Source organism: Triturus cristatus, chromosome 10 (assembly GCF_964204655.1).
Source record: "Triturus cristatus chromosome 10, aTriCri1.1, whole genome shotgun sequence".
Taxonomy (NCBI): domain Eukaryota; kingdom Metazoa; phylum Chordata; class Amphibia; order Caudata; family Salamandridae; genus Triturus; species Triturus cristatus.
Window position 1 is genome coordinate 1,197,644,934 of NC_140593.1, and position 23,463 is coordinate 1,197,668,396.

At 45.9% G+C, this 23,463-nt stretch overlaps 1 protein-coding gene across 1 annotated transcript in view; it reads left to right on the plus strand.

The window, feature by feature from the left end:
- Positions 1-718: 718 nt before the first annotated feature.
- Positions 719-23,463, plus strand: part of LOC146797035 (myosin-4-like) — a 76,031-nt gene continuing 53,286 nt past the window's right edge. Inside the window, exons 1-9 of the mRNA XM_085629642.1 lie at positions 719-765; positions 18,826-19,044; positions 19,137-19,280; positions 21,930-22,086; positions 22,184-22,211; positions 22,320-22,437; positions 22,541-22,633; positions 22,725-22,788; positions 22,957-23,055. Coding sequence (XP_085485768.1) covers positions 18,841-19,044; positions 19,137-19,280; positions 21,930-22,086; positions 22,184-22,211; positions 22,320-22,437; positions 22,541-22,633; positions 22,725-22,788; positions 22,957-23,055 — 907 coding nt within the window. The 5' untranslated portion in view covers positions 719-765; positions 18,826-18,840. The remainder of the gene's footprint in view (positions 766-18,825; positions 19,045-19,136; positions 19,281-21,929; positions 22,087-22,183; positions 22,212-22,319; positions 22,438-22,540; positions 22,634-22,724; positions 22,789-22,956; positions 23,056-23,463) is intronic.

The window sequence follows — 23,463 nt, forward strand, 5'->3', positions numbered from 1 at the left end:
TTTAATTCAATAATGAAATGCAACTAATCTTCTGAACATGTATGAGAAAACAAGATTAGATTTATAATGTTATTTACAAAGATCTATCATACACAATCTATCGTTTGTGCTTCTGGCGCCTTACAATAATTCCTTTAAAAAGAAGCACTGTGGATGCTTGCCTGAAGCAAGTGGTATTTCTATCAGCTCTGCCATATGACCCAGAATGTATGAATCACAGATGTGCTGCCCATACCGGAAGTAGCATCCACTTGGCAGCAGCAAGCACATGAAATGATGTCAGTTATTTTTAGTGATATCCATATATATTGCAGTTTTATGTTTCTGCCAGCTATACTGAATGCATTTTCTTACCATGAGTGTAAGGAAAACTGCTGCCTCAGCAGATGAATGCCCTATATAAGAAGGGACGCTGTCCCATTACAGAAGCTTCACACTGTCGGTAAGTGCCACGACCCTGTAGGGCGGGCGATTTGGGGTATGTTACAGCAAAGGAAAATGTATTTTCACGATTTGCACACTAATAACTGTTTTGTGCAAAGGCTCTCATTTCTACCTCTCACCATCTCTCTCCTTCACCCCTCCTTCTCTCCCAAAGTAACTAATTTGCAGAAAAAAAACATTGTACTTGTTACAAATGCTAATAACTGAAAACAATACATTAAGTTGTTTTTGGTTGTGAATTATCTGATTGGCCGTGTGCTTGATTTCTCTTGCAGGGGCCTCGGCGCAGGCTTTTCTTTCTTACAGGGGCAGCATTGTCAGGTAAGACTTGAGGGGCTGCAGCAATGGAGGGATTGTGTGTGTGTGCTTGTGTGTCTGTGGGTGTGTCATTCTCAGACTGCCCCATTACACATACATGCCAATGGTAACAGCCTTCTTATCTCACATGAAAGCACACACATACCACTGGCAAGCGCCTGGAGTTGCTGTTAATGAATTCAGGCATTAAAGGCCCCAACAGACACAAAAAGATGCTGAGCCAAGAAGTAGCAGCTCTCTGGAATCTTTCAATATTATGAGGTGTTCACAGAAAAAATATAAACATTTTGAAATAGTTGACATTGTACTTTAGGCTTTCCATACAAGTAAAAAGTACAATGGTGTATTTATCTAGTCACTACATTAAAGTACAGACAACCTCCAGCTAAAAGTGTATTTACACAGGAATAAAATACAAAATTCTTTATGTTGTACACAACGTTCACATACCCAATTTACATTTAAGCACTCCTTCCTTTACTAAGTTTTCCCAAGACATTCATGACCTCCACAGCTTCCCCTTTCCATAAAAATACAATCCGTCCTTCCAGCCATTAATTAGTAATGTCATTAAAATGTTTATTTCCTTCCAAAAGGAACATGTGAGTGTTTCATAAATCAAAGAAGAGAGCTTCCATTTGTTCCCAATCTGCTCTTCATTCTTTCAATGTAACCCGACCAAGTGAGTCACTGAGGTCCAGACGGAGGACTCCTTCCTACATCAGGGATCGAACGTGTTGCAAACCCGGGTCAGCAGATTGTGCACCAGTGCTGGCAGAGAGCAGGAATGCACCCCCCTTACACTAGGGCTCAAGGGTGCCTATGTGGGCACGAGACAGCAGATTGTGCACCAGTGCTGGCAGAGAGCAGAAATGCACCCCCCTTACACTAGGGCTCAAGGGTGCCTGTGTGGGCACGAGGCAGCAGATTCTGCACCAGTGCTGGCAGAGAGCAGAAATGCACCCCCTTACACTAGGGCTCAAGGGTGCCTGTGTGGGCACGAGGCAGCAGATTGTGCACCAGTGCTGGTAGAGAGCAGGAATGCAGCCCCCTTACACTAGGGCTCAAGGGTGCCTGTGTGGGAACGAGGCAGCAGAGTGTGCACCAGTGCTGGCAGAGAGCAGGAATGCAGCCCCCTTACACTAGGGCTCAAGGGTGCCTGTGTGGGAACGAGGCAGCAGAGTGTGCACCAGTGCTGGCAGAGAGCAGGAATGCACCCCCCTTACACTAGGGCTCAAGGGTGCCTGTGTGGGAGCGAGGCAGCAGATTGTGCACCAGTGCAAGCAGAGAGCAGGAATGCAGGCCACACAAGTCAAAGGTGCCCCTTCCTGCACAAAAACAATCCTACCTGCAATGCAGCCCCCTTACACTAGGGCTCAAGGGTGCCTGTGTGAGCACGAGGCAGCAGATTGTGCACCAGTGCTGGCAGAGAGCAGGAATGCACCCCCCTTACACTAGGGCTCAAGGGTGCCTGTGTGAGCACGAGGCAGCAGATTGTGCACCAGTGCTGGCAGAGAGCAGGAATGCACCCCCCTTACACTAGGGCTCAAGGGTGCCTGTGTGGGCACGAGGCAGCAGATTGTGCACCAGTGCTGGTAGAGAGCAGGAATGCAGCCCCCTTACACTAGCGCTCAAGGGTGCCTGTGTGGGAACGAGGCAGCAGAGTGTGCACCAGTGCTGGCAGAGAGCAGGAATGCAGCCCCCTTACACTAGGGCTCAAGGGTGCCTGTGTGGGAACGAGGCAGCAGAGTGTGCACCAGTGCTGGCAGAGAGCAGGAATGCAGCCCCCTTACACTAGCGCTCAAGGGTGCCTGTGTGGGAACGAGGCAGCAGATTGTGCACCAGTGCTGGCAGAGAGCAGGAATGCAGCCCCCTTACACTAGGGATCAAGGGTGCCTGTGTGGGAACGAGGCAGCAGATTGTGCACCAGTGCTGGCAGAGAGCAGGAATGCAGCCCCCTTACACTAGGGTTCAAGGGTGCCTGTGTGGGAACGAGGCAGCAGATTGTGCACCAGTGCTGGCAGAGGGCAGGAATGTAGCCCCCTTACACTAGGGCTCAAGGGTGCCTGTGTGGGAACGAGGCAGCAGATTGTGCACCAGTGCTGGCAGAGAGCAGGAATGCAGCCCCCTTACACTAGGGCTCAAGGGTGCCTGTGTGGGAACGAGGCAGCAGATTATGCACCAGTGCTGGCAGAGAGTAGGAATGCAGGCCACGCAAGGTCAAGGTGCCCCTTCCGACACAAAAACAATCCTGAATGCAATGCAGCTCCCTTACACTAGGGCTCAAGGGTGCCTGTGTGGGCACGAGGCAGCAGATTGTGCACCAGTGCTGGCAGAGAGCATTAATGCAGCCCCCTTACACTAGGGCTCAAGGGTGCCTGTGTGGGAACGAGGCAGCAGATTGTGCACCAGTGCTGGCAGAGAGTAGGAATGCAGGCCACGCAAGGTCAAGGTGCCCCTTCCTACACAAAAACAATCCTGAATGCAATGCAGCCCCCTTACACTAGGGCTCAAGGGTGCCTGTGTGGGAACGAGGCAGCAGATTGTGCACCAGTGCTGGCAGAGAGCAGGAATGCAGCCCTCTTACACTAGGGCTCAAGGGTGCCTGTGTGGGAACGAGGCAGCAGATTGTGCACCAGTGCTGGCAGAGAGCAGGAATGCAGCCCTCTTACACTAGGGCTCAAGGGTGCCTGTGTGGGAACAAGGCAGCAGATTGTGCACCAGTGCTGGCAGAGAGCAGGAATGCAGCCCCCTTACACTAGGGCTCAAGGGTGCCTGTGTGGGAACGAGGCAGCAGATTGTGCACCAGTGCTGGTAGAGAGCAGGAATGCAGCCCCCTTACACTAGGGCTCAAGGGTGCCTGTGTGGGAACGAGGCAGCAGATTGTGCACCAGTGCTGGCAGAGAGCAGGAACGCAGCCCCCTTACACTAGGGCTCAAGGGTGCCTGTGTGGGAACGAGGCAGCAGATTGTGCACCAGTGCTGGTAGAGAGCAGGAATGCAGCTCCCTTACACTAGGGCTCAAGGGTGCCTGTGTGGGAACGAGGCAGCAGATTGTGCACCAGTGCTGGCAGAGAGCAGGAACGCAGCCCCCTTACACTAGGGCTCAAGGGTGCCTGTGTGGGAACGAGGCTGAAGATTGTGCACCAGTGCACGCAGAGAGCAGGAATGCAAGCCCCTTACACTAGGGCTCAAGGGTGCCTGTATGGGAACGAGGCAACAGATTGTGCACCAGTACTGGTAGAGAGCAGGAATGCAGCCCCCTTACACTAGCGCTCAAGGGTGCCTGTGTGGGAACGAGGCAGCAGATTGTGCACCAGTGCTGGCAGAGAGCAGGAATGCAGCCCCCTTACACTAGGGCTCAAGGGTGCCTGTGTGGGAACGAGGCAGCATATTGTGCACCAGTGCTGGCAGAGAGCAGGAACGCAGCCCCCTTACACTAGGGCTCAAGGGTGCCTGTGTGGGAACGAGGCAGCAGATTGTGCACCAGTGCAAGCAGAGAGCAGGAATGCAGCCCCCTTACACTAGGGCTCAAGGGTGCCTGTGTGGGAACGAGGCAGCAGATTGTGCACCAGTGCTGGCAGAGAGCAGAAATGCAGCCCTCTTACACTAGGGCTCAAGGGTGCCTGTGTGGGAACGAGGCAGCAGATTGTGCACCAGTGCTGGCAGAGAGCAGGAATGCATCCCCCTTACACTAGGGCTCAAGGGTGCCTGTGTGGGCACGAGGCAGCAGATTGTGCACCAGTGCTGGCAGAGAGCAGGAATGCAGCCCCCTTACACTAGGGCTCAAGGGTTCCTGTGTGGGAACGAGGCAGCAGATTGTGCACCAGTGCTGGCAGAGAGCAGGAATGCAGCCCCCTTACACTAGGGCTCAAGGGTGCCTGTGTGGGAGCGAGGCAGCAGATTGTGCACCAGTGCTGGCAGAGGGCAGGAATGCAGCCCCCTTACAATAGGGCTCAAGGGTGCCTGTGTGGGAACGAGGCAGCAGATTGTGCACCAGTGCTGGCAGAGAGCAGGAATGCAGCCCCCTTACACTAGGGCTCAAGGGTGCCTGTGTGGGCACGAGGCAGCAGATTGTGCACCAGTGCTGGCAGAGAGCAGGAATGCAGCCCCCTTACACTAGGGCTCAAGGGTGCCTGTGTGGGCATTTCTTAGTACTAGCTGCGTTACTTTATTTGCGATAACCCTAGCATCATACTCTTGAGGGAACTACCACAACCCTGTTAATGCACTATTTCATCACAGGATTGCTGTACTGACTCAATATTTAAAGGGCCCTGCACACAGTGTCCCTGTCTGGGCAGTGGAAGTACAGAAGTACTGAGATGACAAAGGGTTTACAATTACGCTGCGGGTCTTAAAGACTGTAAAGCAGCCTTTGTTTCCAAAAAGAAGCATGCGGCTATGTCAAGTAAGTGAACATAACACGACTGATGGCTTTCAGCACAACCTTGGAAATAGAGTTATCCAGAGGACAGTGTAAAGGCTGTGGGGCCCAGTGTACTTTAGAAAATCCGCATTCTGCATTCCACACCCCTCATTTCCCACCTGTCACTCCTCCTCCATCACTCCTAATCCTACACACCTCTTCCCTCACTCATCGTTCCTCATCCCTCTCACCACATCCCTTTGTCCTCATGCCTCACTTGTCATTCCTCATCCATCATTTTTCATTCCTCCATTCGTATTCATGGTCCTTCACTCATCATCTCTCATTCCTCATCGCTTCTTCCTCATCCGCCACATCTCATCCTTTACCCATCACTCCTCACCACCTCTCCCGTCCCTCATTTCTCACTCCCCACCCCCACTATTCAGCCCTCAATCCTCACAGTTTATCCATCACTCCTCATCCCTGACTCATTTCTCATGCTTCTGCCTTAACCCCTCACTCCACGTCCCTCATTCCTCAATCCTCACCCCCACTATTCCTTCCTCAGAACGTATCCATCTCTCCTCATCCTTGACTCATTCCTCTTGCTTCATCCCTTTCCCCTCACTCCTCGCCCTTCGTTCCTCAATCCTAAATCCCACTGTTAACCCCTCAGTCCTCAAGGCTTATCCATCACTCCTCATCTCTAACTAATTTCTCGTGCTTCATCCCTTACCCCTCACTCCTTGCCCCTCATTCCTCAATCCTCATCCCCACTGTTCTTCCCTGAGCCATCAGAGCGTATCCATCACTCCTCATCCCTGACTCATTCCTCATGTTTCATCCCTTACCCCTCACTCCTCACTCCTCGCCCCTCCTTCCTTAATCCTCGCTCCCACTGTTCATCCCTAAGCCATCAGCCCGTATCCATCACTCCTCATCCCTGACTCATTCCTCATGCTTCATCCCTTACCCCTCACTCCTTGCCCCTCATTCCTCAATCCTCATCCGCACTGTTCTTCCCTGAGCCATCAGCCCGTATCCATCACTCCTCATCCCTGACTCATTCCTCATGTTTCATCCCTTACCCCTCACCCCTCACTCCTCGCCCCTCATTCCTTAATCCTCACTCCCACTGTTCCTCCCTCAGTCCTCAGAGCTTATCCATCACTCCTCATCCCTGACTCATTTAACATGCTCCATCCCTTACCCCCTCACTCTCGCCACTCATTCCTCACCCCTCACTGCTCAGCCCTCCTCCTCGTGAGTGATGAGTAAAACGGACAAATGATGACGCGGGCGAAGATATAACCCCATCCATGTTAGGCCATCCTCAATGCTCACTCCTCATAACTCAGTCTTTATTCCTTCTTCTCTAGAGATAAGGAAAACAACTGGTGTTGGAAGAACCCAGAAGGCACAATGTTGCAAATGATTTGCCCACACAAAGTGATAAATGCTGCTTTACATTATGTGTTAGGACCAACTCTTCCCTGATGTGGTTTTAGAACCAGATGTAAATCAGTTTTAAGACCCGAACATCAAAGCAAGTCAAAGAACATCATGAAGGGAATCATCTTGAGTTGAATCGACACCTGCCTGTTGCACGGTTCAGTTTCACCCGATCCCCTTCCTATACTGTTTCCAATGTAATCAGTATTTCTCTTCTACTGAATATAATAAATTAATCCGTAAAACAAAACTCCCCTCCGTTGTCATGTAGCAACATAATCTGAACATTCTAAGGCAACAGTCGCCCTGCATGTGTACGATGTAACTCAAACATATATGTATGTTTAGTTATAGAAGTAAGAACCAAAGAGACTTACAGTGCCAAGCTCTCCGAGTATGCACACACCCCATGTCCAGCGCCTCTCTCATGTCTTACAGGAGTATGGCGCTGTGCGGATGCACCGAATTTAAGAGTGTTGCATCTGTTGTCTGAACGCAGGCGTTGAAATCACTGAGCCAAATAAGCAGTATAAATTAAGCAGGTCGTTCACTTCACTTTACTCTAAATCGGAGCCAGCACCAACCTCTTGTCTATGCTGAGCACAACTGGGAAAACAATATTTCATTCCATCACCAGTGAAGGAGGGATGAGGGGTGTGGGTGGAGTGAGGGCCTAGGAAGGAAAGCAAGGGAGGCATCATGACTGAGGGATTGGGGATGTGGAGTGAGAGATAAGGAAGGAAAGCAAGTGAGGGGTGATGACTGAGGGATGAGGGATGTAGAGTGAGGGCTGAGGAAGGAAAGCAAGAGGGATCATGACTGAGGAATGGGGGATGTGGAGTGAGGGCTGAGGAAGGGAAGCAAGGGAGGGAGGATGACTGAGGGATTGGGGATGTGGAGTGAGAGATAAGGAAGGAAAGCAAGGGAGGGATCATGACTGAGGGATGGGGATGTGGAGTGAGAGATAAGGAAGGAAAGCAAGGGAGGGATCATGACTGAGGGATGTGGAGTGAGAGATAAGGAAGGAAAGCAAGGGAGAGATGATGACTGAGGAATGAAGGTTGTGGAGTGAGGGAATAAGGAGGAAAGCAAGAGAGATTATGACTGAGGGATAGGGGATGTGGAGTGAGGTATGAAGAAGGAAAGCTAGGGTGGGTTGATGACTGAGGGATGTGGGTGGTGTGAGAGCCTAGGAAGAAAAGCAATGGAGGGATCATGACTGAGGGATGAGGGATGTATAGTGAGGGATGATGATTGAAAGCAAGGGAGAGATGATGACTAATTGATGAAGGTTGTGGACTGAGGGATTAAGGAAGAAAGCGATGGAGGAATGATGAGTAAGGGATGAGGAAGGACAGCAAGGGAGGGATGATGACTGAGGGATTTGAAGTGAGGGCTGAGAAAGGAAAGCAAAGGAGAGATGATGAATGAGGAATAAGGAATGTGGAGTGAGGGCTGAAGGAAAGCAATATAGGGATGATAACTGAGGGATGGGGGATGTGGAGTGAGGGCTGAGGAAGGAAAGCAAGGGCAAGAGGATGACTGAGGAATGAGGGATGTGGAGTGAGTGATGAAAAAGTAAAGCAAGGGAGGGAAGATGACTGATATATGAGGAATGTGGAGTGAGGAATGAGGAAGGAAAGCAAGAGAGGGATGATGACTGAAGGATGTGGTGTGAGGGCCGAGGAAGGAACGCAAGGGAGGGATGATGACTGAAGAATGGGATGTTTCCACATGGACAGTTAACTTTGCATTTTTGGACATCATCAATTGTCCATTTTACTCGTCACTCTTGGACTAAGAGGTGGGGAGTGAGGGCTAAGGCAGCGGACTGAGGAAGGTCAAGTAAGGGACTAGGAATGAGTGAGCAATAAGGGATTTGGACTGATGGCTGGCAAGGTAGTAATGAGAAGTCAGGGGTGAGAGTCAGGGATGAGGACTGAGGGCTGCTGAGGAATGAAGAGTGAGGGATGAGAAGTGAGGATTATGGAAAGCAAACTGAGGGGTGGGGAATGATGAGGAATACGGTAAGAAATGAGGGATAAGAAGTGAGGGCCTAGGAGTGTGGAACGAAGGATGTGAGCTGAGGTATCAGAAAAGAGGGATCAGAGATAAGGTGAGGAATGTGGAGTGAGGGATGATGAATGAATGTGGAGTGAGGGGTGACGAATGAGGAGCAAGGGATGAAGAATGGGGATCTCCTAAAATGAATGCTGCAGTGGTGGCAGCAATGCGGCTGCCACCGTTAACATGTTGGACAATGTGCGCCTTGTTCTTTAGCCCTGAACGAATCATGTCATAGGAGACGTCATGGATAAAAAGCAAATGTCTGTGTAGATTGTATTTATAATCATGGGTGGTGCTTGAAAGAACCTTTCTGAGAATCCGAAGAGTACAATGCAGAACTCTTTCAACATTCACATGCTGCAGATATTAGCATCAGGTGGTTGGTGACCTTTCAGGCACAGTGGGCAGCCTCAGCTGGTGGTGGCACAACTCGTGAGAGAAGTCCAGTTCTTGCTACCTATTCTCGACCACTAAACAGCTGGCTGACAATAGCGCACCTGCGAGAGCACTGCCGTGTAAACCGCATTCTTGCAGATCAAGCAACTGAAAGTGAACCTTGGAAGCAAAACAGTGAGAAGTGACCACGCTCACCTGTAGTTTAGAGGCTGTGTCCATGTGGCAGTCTCCCAAACCTGCCTGTCTCTCTTCCCCTTCTACGTCAGCATGACATGAAAGACAGCAAGGTGCACATGAGGATCGTCAACCCTTAAAAGGAAGATATTGAAAAACTCTGACTTTGGAAGAATCATGCACAGAATTTAGAGCAGCACTGTCATAGATCGTAAGACTTATTTTATTGATCAATGTTTATTATTTGCATAATGCAAGACAGGACAGGTTCACTTGAAGGTACATAGATCTGCTAAACCATGGGCAAATGTAGGCCCCTACAGCCCCCTCCAGTGTGGAGGAGACACCATCTCTTATTCACACTGCTTGACCCAGGTCCTTGGTTTATATCTGAGAGGGGGAATCTTCTGTCCCATCTCCTGTGTACGTGGTGAGATGTGTGTGAATAGAACCTTAGTACTCTTGGACAGTCTATACACAGTCGCAAATTGCTTTTACACAGGACTGGTTTGTGGCTGTACAAATCCTGGGAAAACTACTCTAAGGGCCTTATTACGAGCATGGCGGACCACATGACTGCCATATTCATGGTGGTGGTCCGACCACCACCACAATGGCGGTCTTCCTGCTATATTATGAGTGTGACTGCCGCCAAACTGGCAGTCCTTCTGCCGTATTATGGTTGTGGCGGTTAGACTGTCACAAGACCTCCAGCTCTGCCGGCATCAAGGATCCCGCTGTGCAGTGGTCTGGAAATGGACAGGAATATGATGGGGGTGCCTCTGCAGCACAGTTGAGCATATTCCAACTTTCATTTCCACTGCCCTTTTTAAGGGGGTGTGGCCGCTGTGAAAAGGGTGGCAGACATGGAAGTTAGAGGGACTTAACAGTGCCCCCTGTCACTTCTGGGCCTGGGGATGCATGCAGGGGGGAACATATAGTGCCCCCCTGGAATTGCACCCCCATTCCTGCATGGTATGGCATGCATGACATGGTGCATGCCACACCATGCAGGAACATTCTGCAGGCGCTGTCACAATGGCAGCCTTCTGTTAAGGCTCTCCAATAAGCCTAAGAGATCACCGACGTGAGACCGCTGCAGCACTGCCTGCCCGCCATGGATTACACTCCTGTCAGCGCTTTGGTGGCAGGCAGACAGGAGGACCGCCAAACTCGTAATAAGGCCCTAAGCAACAATGCCTGCCTCACAGAAAAATATGAATGACTTTATGGACAGCATTTCATTCAGAGTGAGTGAACAAATCATTTCTAGGAGCAGTAGTAAATTTGGTATTTTTAATTGTTTGTGGAAATGGAAATCTTGAAAGCACTGGAGTGGAAACTCCTCACACTTTTTCACACAATTTATAATCCTCTGTATGGGTAGCAAATACCAATACACAAGGACCGACCCATATACCCAGACCAGAAACTGGGTCAATATCTAAGACAACAAAACAACAGTGGTCCAGTGGGTCACAATTCAAACACACCAGTGGTTCTGGATCCCTAATGGGTATGGTAGTGTGTCAATGAATGTTAATGTGGTTCATAATCTCACAATATCAATATCTCTTAGTAGAACAATGAGTGTAGAGGGCGCAAGGTACAGAAAAAGTGCTTGGTGCGGAAAAATCAATTCACATATATACATCCTAGTGACATGAGGTCTCCACATTAAGTCCCAGCTCCAATCTTAGTATATCAGTGTTCTTAAACATGATGATGGGATAACCCTACAGATATGTTGATGCTTCGACCCAATCAGAATCAATCCATGGGTCTCTTCAGGACAATTCCAACCAACACATGATCTTAGGCTGCATGGGCCAACCAAATATCACAGTATGCAAAGAGGTGACGCCAATCCTTTGGCCTGCCATGAACAACAGGTCGCCCCCTGCACGCATAATGACATAAAATCACAGGCACTAGTTCCCGCTGTGTCCTGACCGCACGCCTGACCGGCTGCAGTGACCCATTGGACCGTCGTTGTTTTGTTGGCTGTACGAATAGCATTCACGGTAACACTATGGCACCAACAGTGAGGATGATTTCATGAAGAGGAAATGTCCCACAGGAAACTAGGCTCATTCCTTGTAGCATCAAATTGACTGTCAGACTATGACACGTGTTTATCACTACCATGAATGCTTACTATTTTGTGAAATGCTGAGTCATATGTTGCCAACATGCCATGTGTGGAAATACAAATGTATCTCATTTAGTGATGCCAGTACCTCTTGAATATGTGTGTGAAACTAAAAAGCATTGGATTGTTTCCAATGATACAAACCTTCTATCGCAACGAAACACGTGCCCATAGAAGCTACTGAGGCAAGATGGCGTCATTGTAACTGTGGAACTCGAGCAGGCATGGCTGACCTGGATACTCTCCTTGTCTCCTTGTCTCCGGAGTCTCCGGAGTCTAGCAATTGCACTAGCAATGGACTGGTTGTGATTATTTACAAATAACCCAATGAATCTAGCGAGAATCTAGTGAGTCCAAACTCAGAACGCTGGATTTTGGATTTTGGATTGGAGTTTGGGATACTAAAAAAAAAAGAACGGGGGAGCCGCTGTCAGCATCTGCCTGCATCCACTGCATCCGCTGCTTCGAGGAAAGGAGAGAGATCCCCTGACGGGGCCTGACGGAGCTTGACGGAGGCCTTACCTGTCAATCCGCTTGTTGAATTTTAACGCGTCTGTTGCAGCGGCGGCGGCAGTGGCTTGTGTCCGCGTATGTTCCCGCATCTGCATCTGCTTCTGTCTCTACAATCAGCGGTCGGCGGTCGGCGATCTACGGTCCGGGAGAGACGGTGTTGACGGTGTTGACGGTGCACTGACACTGACGCTGACACTGACGCTGACCCAGCAGTGTTCGCTACAGGGATTGGTGCTGGCTGATGCTGCGCCTCAGCCTTCGTTTCTCCCATTTCTCCTGCTTTCTGGGAGATACACTTCTTGTTGGGACAGCCCGATACTGGAAGCGGTGGCGTCAACAATTAAGACCCCTTCTGCACAACTTGCTTGGAGGTGAGTGTTTGACTAGAGGCGCGCAAGCACAGAGGGTAACGCTAAAAAATATAATCACCTGCCTAAATACAAAGCTATTTGCGAGCATGGAACAGGACTTGAGCAAGGAGCAGAGGGGACAGGGGGAGCAAAAAACCGATTCAGGCTCGGGAGGCGATGCTAACGGCGTTAGCATTGAAGGGGAGTCATCGGTGTGTAAGGATGCCTCCATTTGCCCCGCTCGCACTCAACCCGCCCTGGAGATACAAAGCGGCCCTAGCCGACCAGAAACAAGAGGGCTGAGGGTTAAGATGGGGAGGGAAAAAATGACAGAGAGAGACAAAGATATGGAAGCCGAGAAGGATAAGTCCAAAATTAAAGTAAAAATGAGAGGCAAAGAAAAAGACAAAACCAAGGAAAAAAACAAGGATAATGATACGGATATGGGTAAGGAGAAGGACACGGACCTGGACAAGATTGGCGACGAGTATGAAAGTAGAGATCTGCTTGAGAAGAAAGCGAAACGGCTGCAGACGATTAAAAACTTAAAAATTGCCGCAAGAAGCAGTGGACAATTAGATACCTCCCAACCCCGGATATCTAATATCTTCAACTCTATTTCTAAAATCCCTTCTGGTCCTGTGCAGGAACACCTCCACTCCAGTCATGACATGAAATCTAATCGCACCGGCCCTCTAACTAACAGGTGTGTAGAAAGCCCACCCAGTACGTGCAGAGTGCTGATTACTGCACAAGGAGAATCAAAAGAGATATATAAAGAGTCATATAAACCAGACGGCTTGAACGGACTCGATGAACCTGATGAATTAGATGAACCTGAAGAACAACACAAGATCATATCCGTACAAACAGGGGCACTGGAAATAGAAACTATCCCATCAAAAGCTATTGCAACTCTAAAAGAGCTAAACCCCGGAAATAATCCTCATCCTGACCGCTTTAACTCCAAGGCCAGCCAGGGCCCGGTTCAAACCAACTACTTTCAAAACTATGATCGGAATAATGAGCAGAATACACATAATAAACCTTACTCTGTGTCACAGGAGCATGATCTCGACTCCAGCTCTGACTCTGAAGTCTATGAAACTGGCGCCTCAACCTCAAGTGAGCAACGGAGACTGGAACAGACAAGCTCTGATTTTATCATCTCAGATTCAGAAATACCAGAATCCGATTCAAAGAAACCAAACACCCCTCTCAGCTCTAATTTCACAAAAAAAAAAAATAAGGAAATAAAAAAAGAAAGACAAAAAAGACAAAGGAGACAAATTAACCTGATAACGGAAGATACTACAGACCAAGGGAGTAATACTGAACAAACAAATCTTAAAGTAAAGAATATCCTACCACAAGAATACAACATCAATCCAAGTCCCAAGGGGGAGGCTTGGCAAAAACCAATGCGAAAATCTATGATATCTCAGACCGAGATAAACGACGACAACCGAAATCAACCGGAACTTTCTCTGCGCGATGTCCTGAAATCAATCAAGAACTTTCATGAAGAGGTCAAACATGATAACAAGAAAAATCATACAGCCATCCAACAACTACAAGGTGCAATACAAAAAGTTGGAGAAACTTGTCTAGAGATCTCAGACAGAATGGCCTCCGTGGAAACTCGTACCGAAAACCTTGAGAAAGATGTCTCTACTCTACAAACGCTTGGGAAAGAACAAGATGGTATAATCAAAGATCTAATGACAAAGGTGGAAGATCAAGAAAACAGAGCCAGACGAAATAACCTACGATTTCTTGGGATTCCTGAGAACTCCGAGGGACATGATCCACGGGGGTTTATAATTACATTACTAAAAGAATCCTTTCCGGAATTACAAATGTGGGACTTTAACAAAGAAATACATCGGGCTCATCGTTTTCCTTTGATACCCCCCAAACGAATGCAGAACTCAACACAATACCCTCGAGCGTTCCTTGTTAATTTCGGAAATTTTCTGTTACGCGAAGCTGTTTTTGATCTTGCACGCCCAACAAAAAAGAGAGAATTCAAAGACTTTGCGTTCTTCTGCAGACCAGATTTTGCCCATACTACGGTCGAAAGAAGGTGGAGGATGAGACAACTATTCACACCGTTTGAAAAGATTGGGGCTACTGTTTATCTGCAGAATCCTGCACGACTAAAGATTATCTTTAAAGGCAACACAAGAAGCTTTACCAGTGAGATCCAAGCTGAAGTATACTTAAGAGAAATCTCCACTCTAGCAAAAAAACAAACTTAACAAATAACTGCAACCGCTTTGAACTTTCTAACCCAAACTTAGCTAGACATATGGGGAAGGTTAATTAAAAATATGGGATAAACGATTAGTAGGAGAGGTGTACAGAAATCTACATAGCAATGATATATAAATCAGGTCAGCCGTTGTCTGTTGTACCCTGATTACAATGATGCCCACAACCCGGCTCAGCCTGAACCGGGTAGCCTCACTTAAGGGAACTGGGGGGTGGGAACCGGGGGTGGGGAATGGGACACAGGTTTTTTTTCCTACATATACACATTCAGTTTTCATTTGTTTTACGGGGTGCGGGGGGGAAGCAAGACAGGGAGGGAATACAGACGTAACGATTTGGACTGTTAAACCAATACTCTTAAACGCTTCAAAATGAGTAAAATTAAAATCCTAACCATTAATATATGTGGCCTAAATGACCCAAATAAAAGACAGAGAACAGCTGTATGTCTTAGCTCAATTGGGGCAGACATCGTCTGTCTCCAGGAAACCCATATCGAAAGGTCACAAATTCCAGTCTTAAAAACTCTTGGATACAAAGTGATCACGGCGACAACTCAGAGCAACAAAACACGGGGAGTGGCAATTTTAGCCCGTAGTGGGGGTCTCCAATTTGGCAAATCAATAGCAGACAAATTTGGGCGTTGGGCAATCACTGAATGCAAATATGGTATGGGGAAAAAATTAACCATCTGCTCAGTATATGGGTGTGTTGATGACGACCCAGGACCTTTAGAATTCTTATCTAACGAACTGGCCCACTGGCCATTACCTTTGATTATTTGTGGCGATTTTAACTTAAATCTTCCTCAAAACTGGGCATTGGGGTGCAATAAGTTTAAGTATGTAGGTCGAAAACCGAAAGTTTTCAGTGCACTTGATGAACTATGTCATACACATGGTTTATCTGACTGTTGGCAATTGAAGAACCCAAATAATCCAGGCTACACCTTCTTCTCAAACCCACATCTCAAATTTGCAAGATTGGATTACATATTTGCTTCACATGATTTAGCAATACATAGCTCCATTGATCGACTACCCAAAGTGTTGTCCGATCACAACCCTTTAACTATTTGTCTTGACACCTGTAAAATAGAATCTAAACACAATCGGTGGACTTTTGAAAGGGCACTTCTGTTAAATGCAGAATATTGTAAAGTTATAGAGAAATGGATTCCCGAATTTCTAGAAAATAATCTTGGCAGCGCATCACTTGAAATTGTTTGGGATACCCTCAAGGCGGGTATTAGAGGAGAAACTCTGAGATTCTCTATTAAAAATAACCTAGAAGAAAAGCAAAAACTAAAAAATCTACAAAATGAATTAGCCGAAAAAGAAGAAGAACTTATTAAGGCTATCCAGGATAATAATAATATTGAAAAGGCAATCAGGGATGTAGCCATTTCCAAAAATTTAATAATAGAAGTGTTCTCTAATAAAGCAGCTAGGAAAGCTACCCATTATAAACAAAAAATCTATGAGATGGGGGAAAATATTGGTCATCATCTTGCAATTCGGGCTAGACAAGAACAAACCGATAGTAACATTAAAGAAATTAACGATCCGATTAAAGGCCTCATTCAAGATCCTAGAGAAATAAGAGACTGCTTTAAAAGATACTATTCGGATCTCTATACAGAAACTTGCAAAAACCAATCCCAAATTGATGATTACCTGGATACGGTTATATGGACTGAGCTTACCGAATCCGACAGAAATAGTCTAGCTGAGGCTCCGCAATGGATCGAAATATTGCTATCTATTAATAGTCTTCCCCCGGGCAAAGCAAGTGGGTTTGATGGAATCCCCTCCGAATTTTATGCTAGATTTAGCAAACAGTTAAAAGGGATACTTACAATGTTGATGACCCAGGTCTTTAATGGCGGACGGCCACCAGGATCCTGGGCACTAGCGAAAATAATTGTATTTCCTAAGAAAAATAAAGACCCAACTGAACTAGGGGCTTATCGCCCAATAACCCTAATCAACAACGATTCCAAAATCTACTCTAAATTACTTGCCAGTCGGATTGCCCCACTTATACATAAAATCATTTCAGGTCGGCAACATGGATTTGTTCCTGGCAGATCTACCATCGATCATATACAGAGGGTTATCACACTCTTTGACATTACCGAGGTGACAGGAGACCCTATGGCACTGATATTACTAGACGCTGAAAAAGCGTTCGATAGGGTCTCCTGGCAATATCTATGGACAGCTATGTCAAAGTGTGGAATAGGGGAAACCTTCATCAATGCAATTCGTATGATGTATCTTAATCCAGAAGCAGCTGTGATGATCAATGGTGATACATCAGAAAATTTTAAAATAACAAGAGGAACAAGGCAGGGTTGTCCCTGCTCTCCTTTGCTTTTCGCTATATACATAGACCCTTTTATTCGGAAACTAGAATCAAATGTCGCAATAACACCGGTGAGAACGCCTCATGGGGACACAAAAACATTAGCATATGCTGATGATATTGCCCTAACCACAACCAATCCCACCAATGCAATACATTTAATTGAAACAGAGGCTAAACACTTTGGCGAAATCTCAGGTTATAAATTAAATGAAAATAAAACTCAGATAGTTATTAATAATCAAATTAATTGTGCTGATGAAAGGATTGTTGAAAATGCAATCTATTTGGGGGTAAACATGACAGCTAATCTTAACAATCTAGTTAATTTAAATTTGAAACCACTTTTGAAACAAACAAGCTCATCACTGAGGAGATTACATAATTTACATCTAACAATTATTGGAAGGAGTAATTTAATAAAAATGGTATTTTTTCCTAAATTCTTATATTTTTTTAGAAGCATCTGCTTAATTTTTGACCAACATATTTTTAAAGAACTGGATCATATATTTTCTAGCTTTATTTGGGGATACAGTAGATCACGAAGAGCAATGAAATTCATTAATTTACCAAAAGATAGAGGTGGTCTCGCCTTGCCTAACTCTAAGGTATATTGGTGGGCTTGTACACTCAATTATTGCAGAAAGCTCCTAATCCCAAATCCATCTCTGAATTTTGCAGGTAGAATTTCCACCCCACAAGAACTTATCTTGGGGACCGCTTCGGGAGATCATCTATGGCGTTTGACCTACGACTGTCACTTTAAAAAGGTTAGGTTCAAAACCCTTAAAGGAATTTACACTGTATGGTGTAACTTACGTAAATTATTGGGGATTGGTAGATTTTCATACTACACTACAATTGATGGTAATCAAAACCTCCCCACAATTTTTACAGATTCATGTATGAAACGCTGGGTTACATTAGGAATTATAAAACTTGGCTTACTCTTTAATATATCTGGGCTTAATACATTCGAAATACTAAAGAACAAATTCCAATTAGACCATCGTGATTTTTATAAATATTTGCAGGTTAGAGATTTTTTGATGAAAAAAGGGGGCGGTAATTCAGCTTTCCAGAAAATACCAATTATAGATACCATTATAAAGAATAATATAATTAAAATTGGTGAAATATACAATAACTTAATCACTAATCTGCCTGATGATCTTGACAAACATTTTCAGATTTGGCAGGATAAATTAGATATTTCTAACAACTCAATTCGGATGGCATTCAATCTTTCGCAATCAATTTTAATTTCAACAAAATTACAGGCTCAATATTACAAGACTTTCTTTCAGCTATATTACACCCCCAAAAAAATATCAAAATGGAGCCATGGAAAGGGGACGAAATGTCCAAGATGTGCGTTTCTCGAAGCGGACCTAATGCATATGTTTGCTACTTGTAATGAACTCTCTGCTATTAGACAGGATATCTCGATCTTCCTTTCAAAAATTATTAAAAAAGATATTGAAATAACAAATGCAGAAATAGTTTTGGGTGTCGTGGAGGATTCCCGACCGATTAGAACAAGGGGATTTATATTTATTTCAATGTCAATATTGAGAATTTGTCTTGCATCGGCCTGGTTAGATCCACAACCACCCTCATTCCATCAATGGCGGGCTCGTCTACTTGCTACCTATAGCTTTGAAATTGCAATCTATAAATGTAAGGGTCTGAATAAAAAAAAGAAAGGCCTAGCTATTTGGGATCCACTAAGAACCTGGATTCAAGATGCTGTATAACTAAGATCAAATGAAGCTGTATTTATTTCTGTAAAAATGTATGTTTATGCAAACCAACCGTAAAGCCTGTAACCTGTCGGGTGGGGGGTGGGGGTCTAGGGTCATGTCTTAAAAATTCAATAAAGATTGTTTAAAAAAAAAAAAGGATTGTTTCCAATGATACAAACCTTCTTTCGTATCTCACTAGTAACAGTCGGTAGCCATGTCGTCGGACGCGGAAATGGCAGTCTTTGGGGAGGCTGCTCAATACTTGCGCAAGTCTGAAAAGGAGCGCCTGGAAGCCCAGAACAGGCCGTTTGATGCCAAAAACAGCTGTTATGTGGACGACGAGAAAGAACTTTATGTCAAGGGAATGATCACTGCACGAGAGGGTGGCAAAGTCACCGTCAAGACTAACGATGGAAGGGTAAAACAACAACTATTATGAAAGATATTGAAACTGAGTGTAACGTTATGTTGCACCCAGAACTAACCTTGAGTGTCATTGTCTCTTCCCAGACTGTAACAGTTAAAGAGGACCAAGTCTACCCTCAGAATCCTCCCAAATTCGACAAGATTGAAGACATGGTCATCATGACCCACCTGAATGAAGCTTCCGTGCTGTATAACCTCGCCGAGCGATACGCAGCCTGGATGATCTACGTAAGTAGTGGACTATGTGAGCAGGATCCATTTATTTCAGGAAACAGTTACTTTTCATTCTTCACCATCCGCCCAACTTGGAAAGCCAATTTTGTGTACATTGAAGAGCAGAAAGAGTGATTACGGATGTGACCAATGAGAGTATCTTCTCGTGTAATAATCAAATCTTTCTTAAACTGATTTGGAATATGAATCATGTGCTGTACAACTTAGGTTAGTTACATTTAAAAAAACAAAAAACTTTTTTATTAAACAGGCTTCCAATATCTCTTACAATGCATTACAAGCATACATAATTAACCATTTCAATACATTGGTTTCTAAAGAATTTTTCATAGCCAGCATCACATTTAAAATACACCCCAGTTTTGTCAGGATATCATTAACCATAGTTAGGACAAACAGTCTAGACTCGGAATTGCCTCTATACAGAAAGTTCACCTTTTTCCCCTGGCTCGTACGCGGGCATTATCCCTTCTAAGTTTCTATATGTCTCCCAGGGGGACCATATTTTATCACATTTTTTCTTACATCCCCTGCTATCATATATCACTTTTTCAACCTGGTAGCACCAATCAAGGTCTGCCTCCCATTCTTTCACAGTGGGGGAGACGCATGACCCCCATTTGCGTGCAATGTTGAGTTTGGCCACTCCGGCTGCGAGGACATGCCAGATTCTTGTGTGCCTAGGCCAGTCTTCTTCACCCTTTAGCATCAGTAGGAGTCCCTTGGCCTCCATAGGTATCTCTACTCCCGTTACCACGGACATTATTGCCGCCACACCTTGCCAGTAGCACGCGACCACTGGGCAGTCCCAAAGTATATCCCAAAGTATATGAAAGAATGACCCGTCAGCTTGGCATCCCCTTACGCAGTATGCTTACTGTTCTTTGCCCCATTTGTGCAATAGTGTGCGAGGATAGTACGAGCGATGTAGAATTCTGAGTTGTATCAGCCAAAATCTAGACCTGATCGCTATTTCTCTAGGCCTCTGCAATGCATCGGTCCATTCCTCGTCCTCAAGAGTACCCACATTGGACTCCCAAGCTGCACGTAGGAGTGTCAGGGGGTTCGGCGCATTGTGAATTAATTTTTTATATATTCTTGAGATCGCCTTGTCCAGTATGGGATCTGCCAGTAGACAATCCTCTAGTGGGGAGTAGTCTGGTATGATCGCTCCTTTCTTAATGTGTCTGTGCAGTGCATATGTAAGCCGCATATGGGGAAATGCCTGCGCAGGCGTAAGCCGAAATTCGGTTCGTAAGTCCTCAAATGGTAGTGGCGCTGTACCCCTCCATATGTCGCCCAGATGATCGATACCCAAGGCTTTCCATCCCGTAAACCCCTCCAATCCGGCCACCTCCCCAAGCAGGTTACCCACCCACAGTGGCGTCATCGCTGTCAGGCGGTGATGCCACCCTAAGTACTTATTAGCTGCAAACCATCATTGTAGAACCGTTGCTGTGTGGGCCGGTAAAGCCTGCATGAACCCCCCACCCCCCCCCCCCCCCCCCCCACCCGGGGCATACAGCAGGGCCTCATGATTCCCATTGGGCATAGCCTCTCTATCCATACTATAGGCTGGTTACTCCCTGTCAGATGATACCCACTCATTGATAACAATCAACTGTGGGGCCCAGTAAGGTTAGTTACATGTTAGTGCTGTAAGTGACAAGAGAGACCCTGGGCAGGTCAAAGATGTTGATAATAAAAAGGCTCTTCATTGATTTCCAGGAGCAATGGTCTTTCTCAGTATCTACCCTGACTTTTCTGGATCCTCGCTTTATGCCAGTCGTCGCTCCTTGCAGTGAGCGCCTGGTGGCAGAAGCACCAGCCTCTGATTTTCATTCTGCCACCACTGCCACAGGTGTGTGACCATCGTGGGTGTGTTTCTTCTGCAGAACCTAGAGCCACTCTCTATGTCCCACTGCTTCCAGAAATGACCAGCTTTATTCAGCTGTAATAAAACATAAATGCCCTGTCTATATCAATCACCTATTTCCTTATGAAATTGTAACTCGTTACCCAAATAAACATGCGGGTACTGTCAGAAGAGCATCCCTTAGTACTAGCTGTGCTGCTTGATCTGTAATAACCCTGGTGGCTCACTGAAACATGTATATCATCAGACACCTTAACAATAAAAACAAACTGAGAAACAGAAGAAACCATGAGAAGAAACGGTGTGGTACTGGAGCGGCCGCTATGCACATGAAGCCAAATAATGTGGACATCCCTTATGCAAGGGAAGGTTCTTGGCTGCAGGAAGTGTATGGGACCAACTGAGCAAGGACGTCAACTTGAAGGAAAGATGACAATATGGAAGGATATAGAGCAGAACATTAAATACAACTTGAAAGGAAACTGAAACCCACCATGGTAAGACCTGTGTGTGCCACTTTGAACTTGACTAGCCCCAATGGCACCGGAAGATGAATACAACCACTGCAGAGATCACTAGCAAAGCAAAGCTTTGGAAAACATGGTGGCCACAAAACCAAAATAGAGACACAACACATGCTAGGCAAGCTCCATCCATGTAGGTATGGACATGTGTACGTGTGTACTGATGAAACTCTTCTTGCCATGATTGATTATTCAAATATTATGATCATTGCAAATTTCTAATCAATACCACTTTCCTCTCAGACATACTCCGGCCTCTTCTGTGCCACTGTGAACCCCTACAAGTGGTTGCCGGTGTACAACGCTGAGGTGGTCGCAGCCTACAGAGGCAAGAAGCGCCAGGAAGCCCCACCTCACATTTTCTCCATCTCTGATAACGCCTATCAGTTCATGTTGACAGGTAAAGTTTGATTCTTTTATTCTTGTTAATGGATCTATCTTCTTTTGCTGTACAATGACATTTACTTATCTATTACCTTCAAATATTCGACCAACAGATCGTGAAAACCAGTCAGTCCTGATTACGTAAGTAAATCACACATTTCTAAAAAAGTCCTTTGCAAGAAGCACATGTTTTGTGGTGCACCATGGTCTATGTACATGAGCAATTGATTGTTCTGATTTTATTTAAAGTGGAGAATCTGGTGCAGGGAAGACTGTGAACACCAAGCGCGTCATCCAGTACTTTGCAACAATTGCTGTTGCTGGTGACAAGAAAAAGGAGGGCCCTGCCATGGCCAACAAGATGCAGGTTTGTTTACTCAATTAATTTTTGAAATCCCTGTACAAGGTGCAGTTAGTGACATATATTATGTCAGAGGAGCTCATTCCAATTGAAACCTTGATTTTTTCAGGGAACTCTGGAAGATCAAATCATCCAGGCCAACCCGCTGCTGGAAGCCTTCGGCAACGCCAAGACTGTGAGGAATGACAACTCATCTCGCTTTGTAAGCACAGCTTGTTTCTTTTTCCCAGTTCACTTGTCCATTGCTTCCTTGGGAAAGCCTGAAGTCACTAAACTGTCTATTTATTGTTTAGGGTAAATTTATCAGAATCCATTTCGGAACCACAGGAAAACTGGCGTCTGCAGATATTGAGACATGTAAGGCCTGCTTTAAACCCTTTGAATATATTGATGTACTTTGGAGAGACCGCCTCACATTTACTCTTTCTTAGATTTATGACCTTATTCATGAATAGGGCTCTAAAAATTCAAATGACACCAATAAATTATACATATGTGCAAATTTTCTTTTTGTCTCTTTTACAGACCTGCTAGAAAAGTCCAGAGTCACATTCCAGCTCTCAGCTGAGAGGAGCTACCACATCTTCTACCAGATCATGACCAACAAGAAGCCAGAGCTTGTGGGTAGGTTTCAGAAATGGATCATAGACCAGGTCTCTGCCTTCTACGTCAGCAGTGTCTTAAAAGAAGAATAAGATGTCATAGCAGCACACAGTGTGCGTCAGTGCCCCTTGGCCAGTAAAATAGAGGAACATAGACAATACTTTGATGTTTCTGATGCATGCAGGACAAATGAAGGACAACATGGGCCTCGATTCTCATTTGCACAGTCTGTGCCAAGGCTGGACTGGCAGACAAAGGGTCACCCTTGCAGTGTGGCTCCCAGAAACACGTGTTACGGAAAGCGCGTTACTGGTGCCTTCGGAAACCCCAAAAGCATAAGTGAAATCCTCCAGTGGCACCTTCAGATAGGAACAAGCCCTCTTATGCAAGTGTGTTCTTCTTAGAAATGGGGTACTTCTGCCTGCCCTA